This window comes from Brachyhypopomus gauderio, chromosome 17 (assembly GCF_052324685.1).
Source record: "Brachyhypopomus gauderio isolate BG-103 chromosome 17, BGAUD_0.2, whole genome shotgun sequence".
In the NCBI taxonomy this organism is placed as follows: domain Eukaryota; kingdom Metazoa; phylum Chordata; class Actinopteri; order Gymnotiformes; family Hypopomidae; genus Brachyhypopomus; species Brachyhypopomus gauderio.
Genome location: NC_135227.1, coordinates 13937675 through 13957724, shown reverse-complemented (window position 1 = coordinate 13957724; position 20050 = coordinate 13937675). Strand labels below are relative to the sequence as shown.

The 20050-nt window shown below is 42.0% G+C and overlaps 1 protein-coding gene and 1 long non-coding RNA gene across 5 annotated transcripts in view; one reads left to right on the top strand and one right to left on the bottom strand.

The window, feature by feature from the left end:
• The window catches only part of adam12b (ADAM metallopeptidase domain 12b), a 90453-nt gene that overhangs the window by 38594 nt on the left and 31809 nt on the right, over positions 1–20050 (bottom strand). For all 4 annotated transcript variants that reach the window (XM_076978822.1, XM_076978824.1, XM_076978823.1 and 1 more), the window contains one exon: positions 1479–1557. In XM_076978822.1, the coding sequence (XP_076834937.1) occupies positions 1479–1557 (79 nt within the window). The remainder of the gene's footprint in view (positions 1–1478; positions 1558–20050) is intronic.
• The window catches only part of LOC143480960 (uncharacterized), a 34214-nt gene continuing 17364 nt past the window's right edge, over positions 3201–20050 (top strand). The window contains exon 1 of the long non-coding RNA XR_013121922.1: positions 3201–3785. This is a non-coding gene — a long non-coding RNA (uncharacterized LOC143480960). The remainder of the gene's footprint in view (positions 3786–20050) is intronic.

The following is a 20050-nucleotide window of genomic DNA, read 5'->3' as shown; positions in this document are numbered from 1 at the left end:
CTGAATGGCTGGCTAGTGCGGGATGCTTTGAGTCAGCTTCCTAAGGACAGGAAGCACACACATTCTGCTAACACGAGAAGTGTCTCCTGTACTGGTTTACAGAGGAAACAAATTCACCCTGTTATGCCTGGCACAGATCCACACATCTAGCTTAGGCACTCACACACAGACACAGACACAGACACACACACACACACACACACACACACACACACACACACACACACACACACACACACACACGCAAACAGCTACTGAACTAACACATGCCCAGGGCTGAATATATCTGCCAGTGGCTCGGCTAATCGCCTCCTTAAATAATATAGTACTACGGCAAAGCAAAGTCTGGAGGTTGTATTAATAACACCCAACCATCTTTCTTTCATGGCATCCTGATTTCCAGCAGAACCAATACAAACACAGAAAGACATTTTCTGGGCTTCTGGCCACACAGTTGGATACATTTAGCTTGTGAAGTACCCCTGTTAAAAACTAAAAAAGACATGTTCTGCTTGTAAAAGGTGATCTTGAGATGAGATGAGGTGAGATGAGATGAGATGGTGAGTCAAGAGGAGCATTTTAAGTGACAAATTCAGACATCAGCTGTGGCCACGCCAAACTGAAGTCACTTTTCAGCAGGACATGGGCCTAAATGAAAATGAACCCTGACACTAGATCTGCATTTACAGGAGCTGCTCTTTCTTTCACTGTCTGCCCCTGTATTCTTTCCCTGTTTACATAAGTACATTTTAAGAGACCAGACCCCTCCCCCAACACACACACACACACACACACACACACACACATGCACACACACACCGTCAGAGCTTTGTGAAAATAAGAAAGCGGCTGAGTATTTTCCATACGCTGGTGCAGCAGGGCTGTCATGCTGCTCTTGCCTTCGTACGGGGGAACTAATCTTTTCAGTCCACTGTTTGGCTGTGAAGACAAAGGCCTCTACTTATTGTGCTCTTAAAAAGCTTATGAAAGCAGGAATTCTGGATAAATGTGGTAGGACACCGTCGTATGTGTGTGTGCCACGCTTGATGCGAGAAAGCAGGAAGGTAGCATGCTGTCAAGACTGTCAGTAGCTGTACCACACGCCACTCTAATTATGTAACTCAACAGGATCTATTAGGTGACTGAAACAAGGCCTGGCAATGGTGTTGACACGTGGCCTATCAGAGGACACCTGGGCACCAATTCAGGACAGAGATTGGCTAGCCAAGTCAGAGCTGCCTCCATTAATCTCCAGAGAGCCCAGACTACTTAAGGAAAAAGCATAGGAGAAATGAGGGTGTGGTAGCTGTTTTGTTGCAGTGTTTTCTCACATAAATAACCCATGGCTGTAAAAGAAAATGGTGCTGTTAGCAGTGGTTGTTATTCTATAAGTACCTGAAGCACAAATGTATCAATGCAGTTTCAGAGATGCAGTTATTATTGACAAATCCCCATCATCTCTTTGACGTCCACCTTACCTTAGAGTTGTGTGTGCCACTAACAGCTTGCCCATCTTCGCTGTAGTGTGTTTCAGTGTAATTGCTACTGAACAGTCCCCTACAAAAGAACACAAACATACCTAAACATGAACACACATTAAAAAAAACTTTCTGCTCTAAAACACTCTATGGTTTGAGGCGTGACAAATACATTGGTGTGAACGTACACATACAGTCAATGTGTACTTGTCTTAAAAAAGTTCACTTAAGTAGCTTGCTAAATAGAAATTGCTGAGGAAACCGATGGGTGTCAAAAGTGCTATTTTAAAGCTTCCTTAAAATTAAGTGACAGTGCATGCACACATACTGGGCAAGTCAGCATGATGATTTGATGCACATTACCCAAGACCTAACAGCATAAACCTGAATGCTAACTGGCTATAATTATTTTCAGGTTAAGTTTAATTGTCTAATGATGAAGGATGTGGCTTAAACTGATGAAATCCCCATATGAAGTGTGCATAAATAAGACATCAGTTTGTCTTGGGAAAGTGAAACTCAACTGAAAATGCCCCCCCCCCCCCCCCCCCCCCAAAAAAAAAAAAAATTGAAATCAGCACACTGCAAAACTATTGAGGTGCGATGACCAGACAGTCACTTGCTTTGTTATGAATACTCAATAGGGGTGCAAAAAACATGTGGAGAAGAAAAGGCCCAATTTGACTGTGAAGATGAAAAAAAAAGGCTACAAGGAACCCATTATCCTCCAGTAATACCATCTTTCAGAACTGCCACTTTCCTGGAGTGTCTAGAAGTACAAGGTGTCAAGTGCTCAGAGACATGACGAGCACCGAATAAAACTCACAATCTGAGTCTTCATGCCTGGGCAAAGAAATACCTGAAGACCGATTTCTGAAATGAGACGGATTAAATGAGAGTGATTCTATCTGGAGCAGAAGAGTGGGCCAGGGTGGAGCGCTAATGGCTACCTTAATGGGCACAGAGTACCAGTCTGAGTGAGGCGCTGGAAAGGTGGAGGAGGGCTTCTGCTGTGAGCTGGCATCATTAATGATGAGCTAACTAGACCTCTTTGGGTTGAAGATGGACTGAAAATCAACGCCAAAACCTACTGCCAGTTCCTAGAAGACATTTCATGCTGTGGTATAGGAAGAAGTCATTAGCATTCAATACTGCCACGATCGTTAGGCAGAACAATGCCCCATCGCATACATCAAGGTACACCACTGCTTGGCCAGCAAAGGCATGCGGGATGACAGAATGATGATCTGGCTCCCTTCCTCGCCTGATTTACATCCCCGGGCCATTATCTAGTGTGAGATTCACACCGAAGCAGGACAATTCACCTCTCTGAAGAGCATTTTGAGCATCAGCTCAGTTGGAGTTAGATTTTTTCTGTTCTACAGTCCCCTTTACCCTGTACATTTGCATCATTGCACTAATGAAATCCTGTGCTATAGCAGGCAGTCAAACCCTATGATAAACGTCTGAGAAACATTATTCAGCAAAACCTTTTTGCAGTGTTTATTAAGCTATTAGCTATGGCTTTGTGTTTAAAGTAATGATACAAGTAAACTAATTTAGTGAAGTCAATTATGTTCTGTATTTAAAATGTATTAAAAGTGCGTGTCTGCACCAAAAAAAAAAAAAAAAAACTTTGTGTCTCTTTGCGTAGTTAGCGTTAATTTGCGGCGACCAACGTAATATCGCGTATCCAGCGTTCAACAAGTGCCGATGCTCGTGAATTGCTAAACGAGGCCGCTTTAAATCGGTTCAAGTTCACTAACAGTAAAAATATTTTTAGCTTATTCACCTATCTATGAACGAGCTGTTTAAGCTAAGAAAACAAACAGAAATCTGTATGTAGAAAGAATACATGCATTTTCATGTGGTAATACGTTTTTTTCTTTCCCGCGCCTAAGCGATGCACGAGGCGGAGGAGGCCGGCCTGGCACGCGCTGTGACGGAAGTGTCAGTCGTGTTAGAGTACTGGGGCAGGGAAGGTGTGGAGGGGTGGGGAGGCCCATCTCACTGCAAAACTCATTTTTCATTTGCAACACATACACAGCGCATTTTCATCAACACGAGTTACATTTCACAAAGGCGATGCAAGGTCGTGGACGCTATACAAACTCAGACAACGCTTTACTGCAAATGACAGCACGTGCGCTACATTTCGCAAACGCGTTGAAATTGAGAAAACGCGTGCAGCAACACAACGGAAGACGGTGGCGATACAAACGGAAGTTTCCGGAGTACACTGACATGGGATGGAATCTCATGGGACCCGCGGGAAACCTGTTGGAATAAGCCACAGCCAAGTAAAAAGTAAGTTTTGCAATGTTTCCTGAATTTGCTACGCGCTTCCGAAATGTAATGCATATGTCATTTTGAGTAAAATGTTTTCTTAATTTGTAGAACGTTCATGAATTTGCATCGTACCAAATATTGCCTTTTAATCCCGGATCCCACAACATGCCTACAAGTTCTTATTCCATTAGTTGGTTCTATTATTTGATATGGTCGTGTATACACACACACACAATAATGCCATGCAATAAGTGCAAGATCTGACCCACAGGCATTCCCAAACAGACTGAATTTTCCTTGGAAATGATTTGCCAAGTCTTTGCATTTTTCATTGTTGTTTGTTTGGTTTTAATCTGCTTTTCAGCAAGCAAAATGCAATACAAAACGCTACACTTGATTGATGATGTGTATGAAATAGTTTTCCTGTTTATACTCTCTGGCCCTGGGCCTGATGTGCTTTTTTGCAGTTTGTTGCAAGTGATTCTGCTTTCTGTGTTTGCTGTAAACATAGCACTTGTTGATTTCAGTGACTCATGTCATTTGGTAAGCTGTTTGTATTTTGTGTATTGGTTCTGATGCAAGGCCATCATCCATATGTTTGATTTTCTTTTATTGACCGCTCACTATAAGTCAGTGCATAAGTGATTGCACGAGGGTAGACATGTGAAAGCTAGAACAGCCATGGGCCATTTTAGGTTCATTTATATGTTATTACTAATCTTCCATTAATATGTTGAAATTAACAACTGCACTTACATCAAAACTCAGCACTTAAGCACAGCATCAAGCTGAAATGAAAGACAAACCAAACAGCTTTTTCTAGGTTTTCACCATTTAAAAATTTCCCAGGTCTGCAGTTCAGGCAACCATGTGGTCTTCACTGCACTATTTATGAAGGGTGTGAAGTTCTGGATCACCAAAAGAGGGAAAGTGGCATGTGCCTTTTGTCCTGATCACTGGCAAAGCAAGCAATGCACAGCATCTCTAAGACAAGAGAGCTTCAGCACATATGCATATACACAGGTACACCAATCCACCAATGAACACGCACCCAGCTTATGATTTTGACTTGAACCCTTACCTATGACAACTCCAGTATGTTGTGTATGCTGGTAAAATGTAGATGTGCACATGGGTTACTTGGTGTGCGTGCTTTCAAGCCACAGCCTGATTAAGGCTGAAGGAGATGGAAGTGTGTTGCGTTGTACTTGCTGCTTACATGATGAAATCCTAATGAAATCACCTCTGCCACATTAGCAGATGATTCTACTGGGATCAGCATTTGTGCAAGTGCTTTTTGTGTGTTTGTTTGTTTGTTTGCTTGCTTGTTGCTGTAGTTGCTGTTGCTGTACTTTACTGCATAAAAATGGGCGACTTCAAAGTACAATCAGATGGTCCTGGAGGAGAACTAGAGCCGGTGTGAGTTCTATTACTCGAGTGCAGGGCAATAGTAAACTAAATTTAAGTTTACATTGTTTGTTTTCAAGTAATTCTTTGTTAATTTTGTTGCAATGTTCCATTTTCACTAATGGAGATGCCACTGCTTTTGTTCCAATCAATATCTGTTTACTATACTTTAGTGCCAGTGTTGGTGTTGATTCCAGTGATGGTATTAGTGTATTTTTTTATTTGGCAATTTCAAATATTAAAGCAATTTCAAGGTGTGTGTTGCTTCTCAAACCAAAAGCTGCTGAAATTCTACTTGATGGCCTCCAAAATTCCTCCTCTAGCTCCAGGGAAGCCGTAATTAAGTTTAAATACAGATAACCGTTCAACAGACCCTCAGTGGCTTATGTAAACAGCCATTTGCATTCTCGAGGCAAATCCTCCTTTTGGTATTCTCCTCGTGATCTCGCTGGATTTAGACCTCATGAGGGCATATTGGCAAAGAGGCTGGGCGTACTGGGGGCCGCTCCTCATGGGTTCGGTCCCGATTAGGCCATCAGCGATGACTGCTTGAGCGGTCCGACTCACATCCTCTCCCTGTTCGATTTGACCATCGGCGGCAGAGTCGTGTGCTGCTCTGGATCGGCTTCAAAGGACCTTGCCGAAAGGCTTTGATGTGCTCTTTGAGGAATCAGCATGACGACGCCCGAATACGAATCCAGAGCATGTCAGCACGCCGCTCTCTCCGCAAGTACGAGTGGGTGTATGGGAAAAGGCACCACACCCTGGGTGTTGTGCTGCTGATTAGGGATTAATGTTATAAACCAAAGCCCCATCACTGAGACTTAGGGGTTATATCTGGGGATGGGGGAAAGAGAAAGGCTTGATTGATGTAAAATAAAACCCCCCAAAAACCGCTTGACAGGGTTATGTGTAAGCATTGCTGAGTGACAGACATGCTCACTCTGAAGCCAAACACAGGAAAGGAAGGATATACAGAGGAAGCATGTCAGAAACAGACACTCTATCTCTCCCTCCCTCTCTCTCTATCTCTGTCTCTCCCTCTCTCTTTCTTTCTCACATCTCTCACACACACTACATATCTCTTTCTTTCTCTCTCTCTCTCTCTCTCTCTCTCTCTCATATATATATATATATATATATATATATATATATATATATATATATATATATATATATATATATATATATTACTGAAGTTCCAAGAGAATGTGGATCTGTTCTGTTACTAACTTCATTGCTGCCATAGCAACAACTGGCAAGGCAAACGGCCTATGCCGTTAATGCATGGTCTAGACCCCCTATACTCAAATAGCGGCCCATGTACTATCTATTTCTGGCCCGCGAGCTGTTTTGAAAAGTGTTTTTTTTTTTAAGGAATCTATTTTTTTCATCGCGCTATCCGCTCTTATTTTGAAATCGCGCACCGCGATCTCAAGACGATGCCGGGGATTACCCCCCCCCCCCCCCCCCCCCGTAACCGTCCCCCTCAGTGATTGAAAAAATTAAATGTGGCCCGTCATCATTTCTATTTGAGTACCCCTGGTCTAGACTATATAAATGTATTGCCACTGAACCTGACAAATCCGATGGTCTGAAGGTGTTTAAAAAATGATCAGCAATACAAATCTCATTACACGTCCTTAAAGTAATATAGTAGACTCCTCTCACAGTAATGCATGAGGAAGAATGAGTGATAACAGTTGAGCCTTCCATGCCAGTTATATTGGTGACTGTGTTGATAAATGTACATGTAGCATGTACAGCAGCACAGATATGATCTCAATACTCATTTATCTCACTTTTGACATTTTTTGTCTCATCTGTGTATTCGTGGAGGATCCTTAAAAGATGGTCTCTTCATCACCCTGGATCATACCTGTCAAGTTTTGCATTTAAAAATACGGGACATTTCCCGTATATGACATCATCACCTAATTTGCATAATAAGTTATTTGCATATAGCCGCAATCGAGGCTGTAGGAGAAACGAAAACATCTTTGGAGTGGCAAAAAGTGAAGAAAAAACACCCCAAATATGTTTTGAACTACAAATGAATAAAAAAAATAAAAAATTTCTAGTGGTATTTCTAGCTACAAATGGGGACATCTCCTGGGCATATTTCTGTGCCTTTAGCCCGCGTTTGTGCTTGGCAGATTGTTCGTGCTGACGGACATCGTTCCTTCCCCCATGCGAGACACTAAAATCGCAGCTACATATCTTACAGAATGAGTAGCTGTGCCCCTTCATGCTCCACTTTAGGAAAGTAAATTCCCTGTCGCATTCGTCAAGGTACTCACACGTACGCTTAGCTTTTTAGGCAGGACTGCCTTCTCTCGTTAAATCCTGATTTGTTGTTCCATGTTTGCTCCCACTGTCGACACTAAACCCGCGAGTTTTAATTTATATATTTTTTAAAGCATTCATGTGCCGCGCCAAACAGAATTCTGTCACTAGCCTTGCGAGAACTGCTACCTGCAGTAGTCTGGGTGGGTAGCAGTTCTCGCGAGGCTAGTGAAAATTGAAAACTGAAAATACGGGACAAATACGGGAAAATAAAAATACGGGACGTCGCCGGGACAGAGCGGTAAAATACGGGACTGTCCCGGCCAAAACGGGACACTTGACAGGTATGCCCTGGATGATTCTAAAATGTTGGAGTATAAAAAAATAAAATAAAATAAAATGTTGGAGTATAATATTAACCTTAATTAATGTTTAATTACTAGAATCAAAAGTGAGCACCAAATGACTCCTAATTAATTTTCTTAACAGTAGATTTTTTATAGGTCACTGTGTCCACTGTGTACCTGAACAAGTAAAACATGAGCTAAGGTATCATGTATGACTTCCTTAGGAAACCAACAGTTCTGAACATTTTCACATATACATAGTTTTTGGGAGGAATTCTTCACTCTCACTGCAAATGCAGTGTAGCTGTAGCTGTAAGTCCCAGTTAATATTTTGCCTTGGAATTTGAAGAGTTGTACTGCAAATAGTAATGGTAGACTGTAGGTTTCTAATAAATGGTGGAAAATTGGCAAGAATTTCCAGACTTAACTGAGTCATCCAAAAACGTTTCCATGCCATGAAGTGTTTCCTTGTATTTTCTGTGTATATTCCAAAGGTAAAACTCACATAGTCCAAGTGTAAATCTATTTACACTTTATTGCCAAAAGTATTTGCTGGCCCATCCAAATGATCAGAATCAAGTGTTCCGATCACGTCCATGGCCACAGGTGTATAAAATTAAGCACCTAGGCATGCAGACTTTTTGTAAAAACATTTGTGAAAGAATGGGTCGCACTCAGGAGCTCAGTAAATTCCAGCGTGGAACTGTGATAGGATGTCACCTGTGCAACTAATACAGTTGTGAAATTCCGTTGCTCCTAAATATTCCATAGTCAGCTGTATTATAAGAAAATGGAAGTGTTTAGGAATGACAAACACAAAATGGTAGACCACATAAACTGATGGAGGGGGTCTGCGGATGTTGAAGCGCATATGCAGAGTCAATCACCATAGACATCCAAACTTCATGTGGCCTTCAGATTAGCTCAAGAACAGTTAGCAGCGAGCTTCATTGAATGGGTATCCATGGTTGAGCAGCTGCATCCAAGCCATACATCACCAAGAGCAAAGCAAAGTGTCGGATGCAGTGATGTAACACAAGCCGCCACTGGACTCTGCAGCAGTGGAGGTGTGTTTTCTAGAGTGACGAATCTCGCTTCTCCATCTGGCAATCTGATAGATGAGTCTGGGTTTGGCGGTAGCCAGTAGAACGGTACTTGTCTGACTCCATTGTGCCAAGTGTAAAGTTTGGTGGAGGGGGGATTATGGTGTGGGGTTGTTTTTTCAGGAGCTGGGCTTGGTCCTTTTAGTTCCAGTGAAAGGAACTCTGAATGCTTCAGCATACCAAGGCATTTTGGACGATGCCATACTCCCAAATTTGTGGGAACAGTTTGGAGCTGGCCCCTTCCTCTTCCAACATGACTGAGCATCAGTGCACAAAGCAAGGTCCATAAAGACATGGATTGCAGAGTCTGGTGTGGATTAACTTGACTGGCCTGCACAGAGTCCTGACCTCAACCCGATAGAACACCTTTGGGATGAATTAGAGCACAGACTGAGAGCCAGGCCTTCTCGTCCAACATTACTATGTGACCTCACAAACGTGTTTCTGGAAGAGTGGTCAAAATCCATATAAACAAACTCCTAAACCTTGTGGACAGCCTTCCCAGAAGAGTTGAAGCTGTTCTAGCTGCAAAGGGTGGACCAACGTCATATTGAACCCTGTGGATTAGGAATGGGATGTCACTTAAGGTCATATGATGCCATGAGTCAAGGAAGGTGAGCGAATACTTTTGGCAATATAGCATATTTTGTGATGATTTTAGCAGGCTTGTTCCAACAAGGGACTGCAAGGTGAACTCCCCTCAAACCTGCTGTACTATGCCATAGTGCCGATGTTGTGCATTTGGGATGATTACATTATCATCATGCTGCATTCTGAAAATGGTTTCACTCAAAAGGAAAACGGACCCTTGGCAAATCAGTGCAAAAAAGAAAACTTTATGAAAGGGTAATGGCAGACAAAAAAAAAACTTCAAGTGAGTTAGAGGAGCATAGGCCCGATTAATGCTTTGCACAGCCATTGAACAAATGACTGAATCAGGTACCCTGGGGCTCTCAGATTTCCCCTCACCCTGCCCTGCCCTCATATCTTGGTTGAGGACACATAGAGGAGTTCTTTTAAGGGCTGAAAATGTGGGTGATTTTGGGGTGGTGGGGACACTACAGGCTGGTCTAAGTTTGCTGAGGTCAAGGGCAGGTCTGAAGGTAACATACACACTGGCACCAAAGTTTGAAAAACATCCTAAATCTCGGGGCCGTTTTAATCGGCTTCAGAAAGCCACTGAATCGGTGCTATGCAGCCAAAAATATTCGGTTTTTGTACAAGTAGCATTTGTATAGCACAGCTGGTCTTGGTCCATTGCTGAGGTGTTCCAAACGTGTGCTAAGAATAGACTTTCAGAGACATCACACGCATGAGCTGCCGTGAGTTCCATAAATGAAATGGTCATTTAAGCGTTCATTCTTCCCATTATTCCATTTCGCTTTGGAAGACGGGTGTAAGATGAATTTGCCCTTGATGAGAGTGCACAGATGTCCTCTCCACATCTCTCTCTGTCTTTTTGTCTCTTGGACCCCCCCACCATCACCACCATAAGCAATGACCATTATGGCTTGAACTGTTCCCACACACCTTACTTGACTCAACAGTCCAATTGGCTTCACAGTTTCTGAAGGATAAACACATTTGATTGTTAGCCTTCTTTTTCTTTCTGCAAATTATAATCACATTTTCTGATAGTAGTATGTTTTATCTGTATAATGTTTTGATGGAGGTACAAACACCGTATACAGGGAAAAGAATAAGTGGAGCTAAATGTAGCATGAACACATTTGCTACAGCATCTTTCCTATGTCATGTAATTTCCAAGACAGATTAAATTATTGTTCCTTGGCATACAATACAGAACATGAGTGTAGATTTAGGGATGGGAGTGTGCAAAAACTGACACCATTTACAGAGAGAGTTATGATTATAGTATATTTTTCATATATTTGTTACATACAGTTGTTCCAGAATGTGTCTCAGAGGTAAGTGTTAGCAGATAAATGGTGGGATCCATATGACTGATGGTACAACTGCAAACACACATTTGGTTTTGGTGGGACAGCAACAGAACCAAAGAACTTCAAATCTCCATTCCCTGTGGACCCTTTGTGAAAATTTGCTTGATTAAATCCACCCTAGTCAAGCAGTTTCATTTAATCAATATTTTCCTACTGTTGTTAACTAGTTTTGATATGTTTTGATTGAAGAGGCTAGCTGAGAGTAGGCTGGTTGACATTAATATCACATTGCACTGCACTTTAGTTAGCTTGTGTGAGCCAAGAACAGGAACTCTGACATAAAGATTGATCACATTGTTCCAGTAAATTTTGGAAGCAGTAATAGCAATGGTGGGCTTGATCTGGATGGATGCATGCTTGTGGAGTTACACCGTAGTAGGGGTGGGCGATATGGGAAAAAAATAGTATCACGATTTTTTTTCATAAAATCACGATTTTGATTTTTTATCATGATCTTCCATCAAAAAAAAAAAAAACAAAAAACAAAAAAAAAATTGGGGCTACAAAGCTTTCTTTTTAAGCAGATTTAAATGAATGATATTGCAATTTTCCATGTGCAAACATTGTAAACAAAAAATGTAAACAACACACGTGACACTGTGTCACGTAGAGCTACGCCCCCCTCTCCTAGCTGTCACTCTGGTTTCCCTGTTCCTCGTGTCTGTTGTTCCCTGCTCCTTGAGCCCGCCTTGTTGTGTGTTTCTATGGTTTCCCCACGTCTGCCACTCCCATGTCGTTATTGTCTTCACCTGTTTCCATAGTTGCCAGGTTTGTGGTTTTCACGCCACTACTTTTGAGTTGGGCCACCACGTGGGTTACAAGTCAACACAAAGAATAGATCGCGAAATAATACTTAATTTGTCTCCATTTTAAACACTCGCCACCCCCCACCCGGTCAACTACTTTGGGCTAGTTTAGGCTGCTGAAGGGCGAGTTTTACACTGACTTTGTGCGGGATATTTTTGTAGGACCTGGCAACCCTGCCTGTTTCTAGTCTAGTTCAATGTATTTATATTCCCCGTGTCTCCCATGTCGGTATCGGTTATTTTGTGCTACTTACCTGTTTATTCTCTTGCCTCGTTCGTGCTCTAGTGGATTTAACTGTTTCTGTTTCGTCTTCGTCGTAAGTGCCGTTCAGCCTAGTCTTTGTTTCCCCTCCCTTGTTTTGTTCTTTGTGCCACCATGCCCGTTTATTTTTCATGTTCGGACTGCCTACCTGTTATGACCCCTGCCCGGTATTACGACTCTGTCCATTCAATAAATCTCGCTCTCCTCAGCGCTTGTGTCCGCCTCCCTGCTCTGCGTCACGCAGTTCCTCACACTGTTAAAGTGCACTATTGCACTAAATATTTCCCAGCACTTTAAACTTAAAGTTAAATATTTATACATATAGTCGAAATGATTCGATATAATTTGCTTTTTTATCACATTATTTAATGGTGGTTTATTTTCAAAACGCCCAATCTTAACGTCTTCACGTTCTCTCATGTTTCGTCCTGGAATTACAAGAGGCTTGTATTTGTTAACATAATATTTGTTGTGAAACGAAGTAGTTACAATTTCAACCATTTTCAAGTACTTTAGCCTAAATTCCAGCACTTTTCAAACCTGAAACACAAAGCAACTTTAAACTTCGTAAAGTAAATGTTCCTTCCCCTGTTTTTGAGGGGTGTTTCTTTATACTACCACATATCGTTCGCGCGAGGTGTGGCGGAGTCGCACGCTATGGTCACTTGTGAGACGGCTGCCCGCATTGTTTCACTTTCGGCATATTACTTGGGATGTATACGTCTCAAGTGATTGAATAAATTTGTTGTACTGGCATCAGACGTTTTCACGTGTTCTTTGCACACTTTACATATCGCTGTAGTTTGGTCTTGGTCAGTGGAAGAAAATCCGAATCAATTTCAGATTACAGAGGTGGATTTCCTCTTCTTTACCAGCTCCTCGGTTTGGCTTTCTGCCGTCGTTGTGTTTTTACAAACACAACATGGAGGCATGGAAGACACACAGTTCGCTGTGATTGGTCAGTCATACACCCTACGTCTGACGCATCGGTGGGAACCAGCATAAAAAAGTCATTGCGCTGATTGGCAAAGGCGATCTATACGATTTCTCTAATTTGGTAGATCGCCTGCGATTCTCCACTCGTTATCGCCATTCACGATTTTATATAGTCATATCGTGCACCCCTACACCGTAGTCATGTGATGGGTAATGGACAGTGATGGTTTAGTTACCTTGAAAAAGTAATCTGATTACTGATTACTTCTTTAAAAAGTACCTTAGTTACATTACTGATTACTTGATTTTAAAAGTAATTACGTTAGATTACAAGTTACTTTACTAGTTACATTCAGCAGCAAAATTAGTTTTTCCAATACTCACTTTATTGGAAGTGCATTTTTAACAATAACAATGTATCTCCTGACATTTAAATAATGTATCTCCTGACATTGTTTGTATTATTTGTAAATGTATTTGTAAACGTGGGGTGCACGGGGGGGGGGGTGCCGGGGGGGGGGGGGGGGGGGGGGGGGGGGGCTTGGGGGTGTGTGTAAAAAATGGACTAAATTTCAGTATTATTATTATATCGTGATCGATCGATCGCCTGTGGTTGGCGCCAGAGCGAACTATTAACTTTTTAGTCTAAGACGCTCAATGCATGAGAGTTGGCAACTTGGCTAAAATATGTGCGTGAGGGCATTTGGTAGCGCATATCCAGTGTGTTTAACAAAGCTTGAAGCCGGGATTGTTCACTACATTAACGGGCATCATGTCTTTCACTATGAACTCCGTTACTGCCCGAGTTATTTCAGCGTGCCGCTTCCAATTATATCCATAAGGAGTTACACTTTCAAACGGTTCGGTCAGTGAACCCTGTCTGCTGGACCGCGGTCAAGCTATCCGCGCTTTTGCGATTCATCCGTGCTTTAAATCTTATTGCGCCTATATGCGAGATTTTACGGTATTTCGCCGCTCACCACATACTAAAGCTGTATAAGCGCAGAGAAACACTTTGGCGTATTTGAATGTCGTTGGCATTTTAGCCTTACAAATATGAGGCTTTGTGGTGTTTTTTTTTTATGCTGAAGAAGGTTTGTAGTGTTTCCTCGCGTCGTAGCGACAGTAGCAAGGCACGTTTTGCACAGTACCTGACGATGAGCAGCATCTTTTAAAAGCCAAAGTAATTTCACACAACTGATGTGCTGCCCCTCTTTGGTATTAGACTTTCAGTTGTCAGCTTCTGTCGAGCCTGAAGCCATTGTGCAACAAGTTAAAGTGTGCTGTGTTAACTTCACTTCTCCACCTCCCTGCCTCCTGCTCGGGTTTGCTCCGTTCGTCCTCGGCTCGGCTCGCTCCCAAATCACGTGACCAGTTTAAATCGCAGCCTGTGCGATTAGACAATCGCGTTTTTAAAAATCGCGAAATTATCGCAAATGCAATTAATCGTTCAGCCCTAATTTCAAGCATTTTCAAGTACTTTAGCCAAGATTCCAGCACTTTTCAAACCTGCAACACAGTGCAACATTAAAATTCGTCAGGTGTATGTTCCTTCCCCTGTTTTTGAGAGGTATTTCTTTACACTACCACATACAACACTGCACAGAATGACGTGAACGCGCTCGCGCTCTCACAGGTTCGCGCGCATCGTGCGGAGTCGAGCGCTACGGTCAGACGCAAAAGTATAACTGAGCCAAGAAGAAAGCAAGAATATATATTGTAGCGTCGGTCCAATGGGGGACGACGCTAGCTCCCATGAGTACCCGCGGCTCCGATATTGTTTCCTATTATGTGTAGTGCTGTGACATGTTATTATTGGTTATGCATTGGATTATGTGTACTGTTTAGTTAAGTTGCCCCGTATCGTTTTGTGTACGTGTACAGTTGTGATTTTTTCCTGCCATGTGTGTGTAATGTCATCTCATTCTTGCCACCCCTTCTTTTACGTGATTATGCTGCTGAGGCATTAATAAAAAAAAGAAGATCCTTGTTACATTGGCAATGGATCTGCCTACTGGCCTCTCCACACCACGCAACACTGTTTTTACTAAGGAAAATAAAAATAGTAACGAACAGTTAGGTATTTGGATAAGTAACTTTAATCTGATTAGGCCTACTGGACTGGAAATAATTATTCGTTACTGAAAACAGTTGTACGATTGGAGTACTGGTAATGGACTATATGTGGGCTGGGAGTTTTTGTAGAGGGGGTTGGTTTTGTTATTGTTGTGTTTTTTTTTTTTGTTTGTTTTGGTTTTTGGTTAGTATGGGTTCATGATTAACCACAAGTTCAAAATCTTTTGGGCTTGGGAAGATCTTAGGTTAGAGTGTACCTCCTAGACAGTAAAGGGTGAGCAGCAATGTTCTTTTATTTTTAATATGAGAGGAATTTGTTTTGCACATAAATAACTGTTTCAAAATAAACCTCTATTCCTGAGTTGAAGACCCAAAAGAACATCTCTCAGAAGACTGGACTGAATGACAAAAAAATTATGCATTAGATTTAGCACACCCTGGCTTTAGTAAACCATTCCTACTACACATATACTTACTAAACCACAAATAGATGCCAGTGAAGAGGGCTGGGTGTCTAACCCAGGTCTGTGAGATTTTGATGATAAGCATATTGCTGGATCATGGAATGTACCTGCAGATCTGATCGGTCACAGGGGGCAGAAAACTTGGGGGTGGAAAACTTGTCATGTCTAAGAATGCACATGAGATTCTTTGACCATCACTTAACACCCAGATGGCTTCAAATGAAGTAAGGAGTAACAGAGACGTGCAGGATCTTAAGGAGACCTGTTTGGAGCGCTAGGGTGTTTCCTCCATGTGTACAGTACACGTGATGCAGCACCAAGAGCAATTACAGGGAGACCAAGCAACATTTTAAAAGTGAAAGAAAATGCAAGCATGGTAATGTCGTAAACCGGTATCAGTTTTTGGTTCCTCTTTCATGTAGAGCAGGGGAACCCATGATGACGTTGCACTCCAGGGACAGGTAAGGTCCCGGTCTGGTGAAGATGTTTCCTGGAATAAGTTTGTGTTTGATATCACCTGCAGGATGGGGTGGAGCATTGTCATGCTAGTCGCAACAGATCATTGCACTAAAGTAGCCCGTGCTTTGCTGTGCAGCAAAAGAGCTGGCCTGAAAATTGTGGAAGATTTTTTTTTTCTGTATATACAGATTTTCACAGTGCATCTTGAGTGATCAAAGAGAAGGTTGGTGGGTAATGGTCAGACAGAAAGGTCCAACTGTACCCTAGGAAACATGATCCGTGCATTACCCCCATGAGGAGACGAGACAGTTTTCGGTTTTAATGAGTTTGCAGAGTCTTTCCAGAGAGATCTTCAGGAAGCTGTGCATATTGTGCAAGCAAAAACATCAAGGGCCCAACAGAAGAAGGCTGGAGAATGATATAAAAAAAAATAGGGACTATACAGTGGAAATAGGTGATGGGTTGTAGATCGTCAATAAAAAGGAATGGTAGAAATGTAAATTAGCTGATGTGTGGGACACGACTGTCAATGTTGTTAGCTGGAGAAATCCTACACAGGATGGTGGACCCATCCACAAACAAAAGTAAAGTTGTACACCGCAACTTCTTTCTTCCCATCAACTTCCTCCTATTAGGCTAGGTAGAAGAGCACACTTGTCCATCATTTCTGGTCAAAACAACCACCTATATTTCCAGATGGATGAAGAGGAGGAGGATGAAGAGGATGGATGAAGAGGAGGAGGAGGAAGACCAGAGGACAGCACCTTTCAGTTATGTAATGTATAATATCACAGAGAATGTCTCTCTAATAATCCCATGGCAGGGGTTATAATAAGCACCAAAGCAGGATGACCATAATTTATCTAAGGGTGACTTCAGTGATATACACTGCCAATTATGTGATCTACAAGAGAACATTTGGGACAGTGACACAAAAAACAGAATCCTATTCTGAAGAAGAATTGCAGCACCGGAATGGAAGTGTTCACTCCAGTAAGACTTCAACCGAGGAGAAGTCCAAGCACATCAATAATGTGATCAGCTGAAGTTCCACCAACCCTCTTCAAGTTTCTATAAGTAGAAATAGGGGAGAGATCCTTTTATATTTTAGGTTGGAGTGTACCCTCAAAGTACACGTTATATATATATTTTAATATATCGGTTCATCAGGAGAATTTGCTTACATAAATTACTGTTTCCAGTACTGTATTGTTTTGTTTTATGGGGTACTTTCCCCTTAAATGAAGTTGAGATTTTACTTTACCACCCCATGTGTAGAGTTTGTACATCTCCTCTTTAGTCGGAGAGAAGCTGCTGTAAAGATCACCCTGGATGTGGTTTAAGATACATGTCCACCATCACAGAGAGAGAGAGAGTGAGTCCTGCGTGTAACTGATTGAGGGCTGTACATGTGATGTGTTCATCATTATTGGAATATTGGTATTTGACGTTCTAATATCGTAATAAGAAGAAACATGCAAATTAGTTCTGAAAAACTTTTTCCCCAATTGCTCCCGACGATTTCTCTTGATTCATATTAAAATTCACATGTTTCAGCAAGCATACATTTTTATGATGTAATCTAGTGCAGCCTTATCTTAAATCACATCACATTAAAGGTTTATCAATACATGGTATATGACCAAGCTAGTATTTAGCAGTATAAACACAATATGGTACAATTTGTCCTTAAAATCCACCCATGCTGTGAACTGCAATTTCCAAAGCATCACCCTTCCCCAACTCCCCCCCCCCCCCTCCTTTTTTTTCTAAAAACTTTCAAGGTCTTCCTTTTAGAAAGTCAGACCAAAAATTCAGTAAGGAGTCCATGACTGACATGTCCAGGGTAGACACAAAGAGACGACAGAAGTGCTCGGTAGTGCGATTTCCATCTTGAGGTTGGAAATACATTTACACACGCACACGCTTACATTAATTCATCATCACGTAAACCTTTCATGACAGGATTTTAAACCATTTAAACACAATCCCTTAGGAATACTACTCTGCCATATCTTTCTGTTTGCTCTGACAAAGTAATCTCATTCGTTTTAGCTCCCCTCATGCTCTCTTCTAGGGATTTACACATGCTCTACCACTGAAAATACTCTGCCTGCCCGTACATGCGCATACACACATCACCAAAACCTCTTTGCTGTTAACATGTTATAGTGGTAATAAATGCTTGAAATGCAGCATCAACCTGTTCTACCCATATTATCCATACATGGACAGGGGTGAAATGCTTAGAGTTTGGAAATATTTTTTTGCATCACACTGTGAGTGAGAGAGAGGGAGAAGGTGCGTGTGTGTGTGTGTGTGTGTGTGTGTGTGTGTGTGTGTGTGTGTGTGTGTGTGTGTGTAATGACATATCCATTCCTTGGGCTATATTGTGAAAGCCATTTTATCCAAGTCCAGCCTGTTGCAGTTACCTTAAACACCCTTTGAGCCTAAAAGGCACAGGAAATACTTTTATGTGGGTGTCAGTTATAGCATCAGAGCCAGCTAAAGCACAATGATAAATTTGCCAGAAATGCATTTAACCAACATATTAAGACTGACCCAACTTGACACGAATTCATCCCCTTCGCCACGTTTGCCCAGCTGCAGAGAAAGTCAAACGATGACGACTATAATGGCTTTTCTGGAACAAAGCGGCAGGTTGAGCAAATAAGCCCAAAAATGGAATGTGAGAGGAGGTGAGCATGCTGCTTAGTTTCTGCTGTATTTGTTAATACCTCAGACGCATTAGACAGCACTGCTGCTCTAGACGAAACCGTCCTCCAAGTACCACTATATTGTGGATCCCTCGTACACAAGGACCGGCGTAGCAAGGCCCTACAAACCTGCATCTATGTCATTTATAGGTATACAAGAAGACATAACCCAGAAGAGGTCAGGCCTTAAGAAAAAGAAACCGATCCAGCTCGATTCACAACACGTACGCTCTGCCTTTCTTTTAAATGTCTATTCATCAGACCTATTCTTCAGTTTACTCCAGCTCAATCAGCTCCCTGTGAGGTCACAGCATGTTGAGTGTGCTTCTGTCATTCCTCCTTTCACATTACCTGCTTTTAGTCTCCGAAAACATGACTGTCACAAGCCAGCTGAGCGGAAATAGTGTTTGAGTGACTGTGAAACTGTGGCTGCTATTGGTTCAGTCTGGTTCATTGGTGATTCGTGTCCATTAAGGCATAGGAAGTGAGTTTGCAGTGAGGTCCTTGGACTGAGTTCCTAGGGTGTATGCCATGGTCAGAATAGAAGGAATGCCTCATCCAACCAAATATTCTAGAGATATGTCAAGATATTGGGGAACGACGAATTCCTGAATATTGATAAGCAGTCAATAATGGATCTGGTGCGGATTATCATAAAGATAATCAAATTAAAAGGTTTAATATAGCAAATGCACGGACGTAGTTTTGGGGGGGGACGGGGGGGACATGTCCCCTCCACTTTTTCAAAAGCCGGTTTTGGTCCCCCCCAGTTTTTACAGTTAAAACCAAATATTTAAGTAGCGACGAAGTCATGTCCCCCCCACTTTTTAACGGTTAAAAAAACAATATCCAAATAGCGACAAATCTAGCACTAGGATCATGCAGCTCCGAACGTGTGTGTGCTTGTATGCCCAGTGGTGGATGGTGCTCTGTCACTAGGGTCTGTCCTCTCTCCCCTTCCTGCACCCCATTTAGTCCCCCAGGGACTTCATTCATAACTATCGGGTGTTTGCTGACACTGGGGATGTTACTTAACTTAAAGGAAGATTGGGATGCATAGAACTTCAGCAGTCTGGGTGTTCTCATTAAGACCTAGAAATCCCAAAGGACAGTCAGACTCTAAACTATTTTCTGGTGATTCTTCCTCTCTGCTGCTCATTCAACGCGTGTGACGCCATCTTTAAATGTTATGGTCACACCGGGTTTCCATCTAACAATAAAACACTGAATCCTATGCCTTCTTGTTCCAAGTTGCACAACAACTAAGCCAATACACTTGTGTGATATGCAATAAATATGGTAAAACATTTTTTTAAATGAAACATTACTCTGTGATGCAACATATCTCTCCGACCTTTATATAACAGCAGAGAAAGAAACTGAATGACCAAAAAGCAATCCGTCCTTGCAGAAATATAAAGCAAATAAAAAGTACCAGCCTCCTGATGTCTTTGAA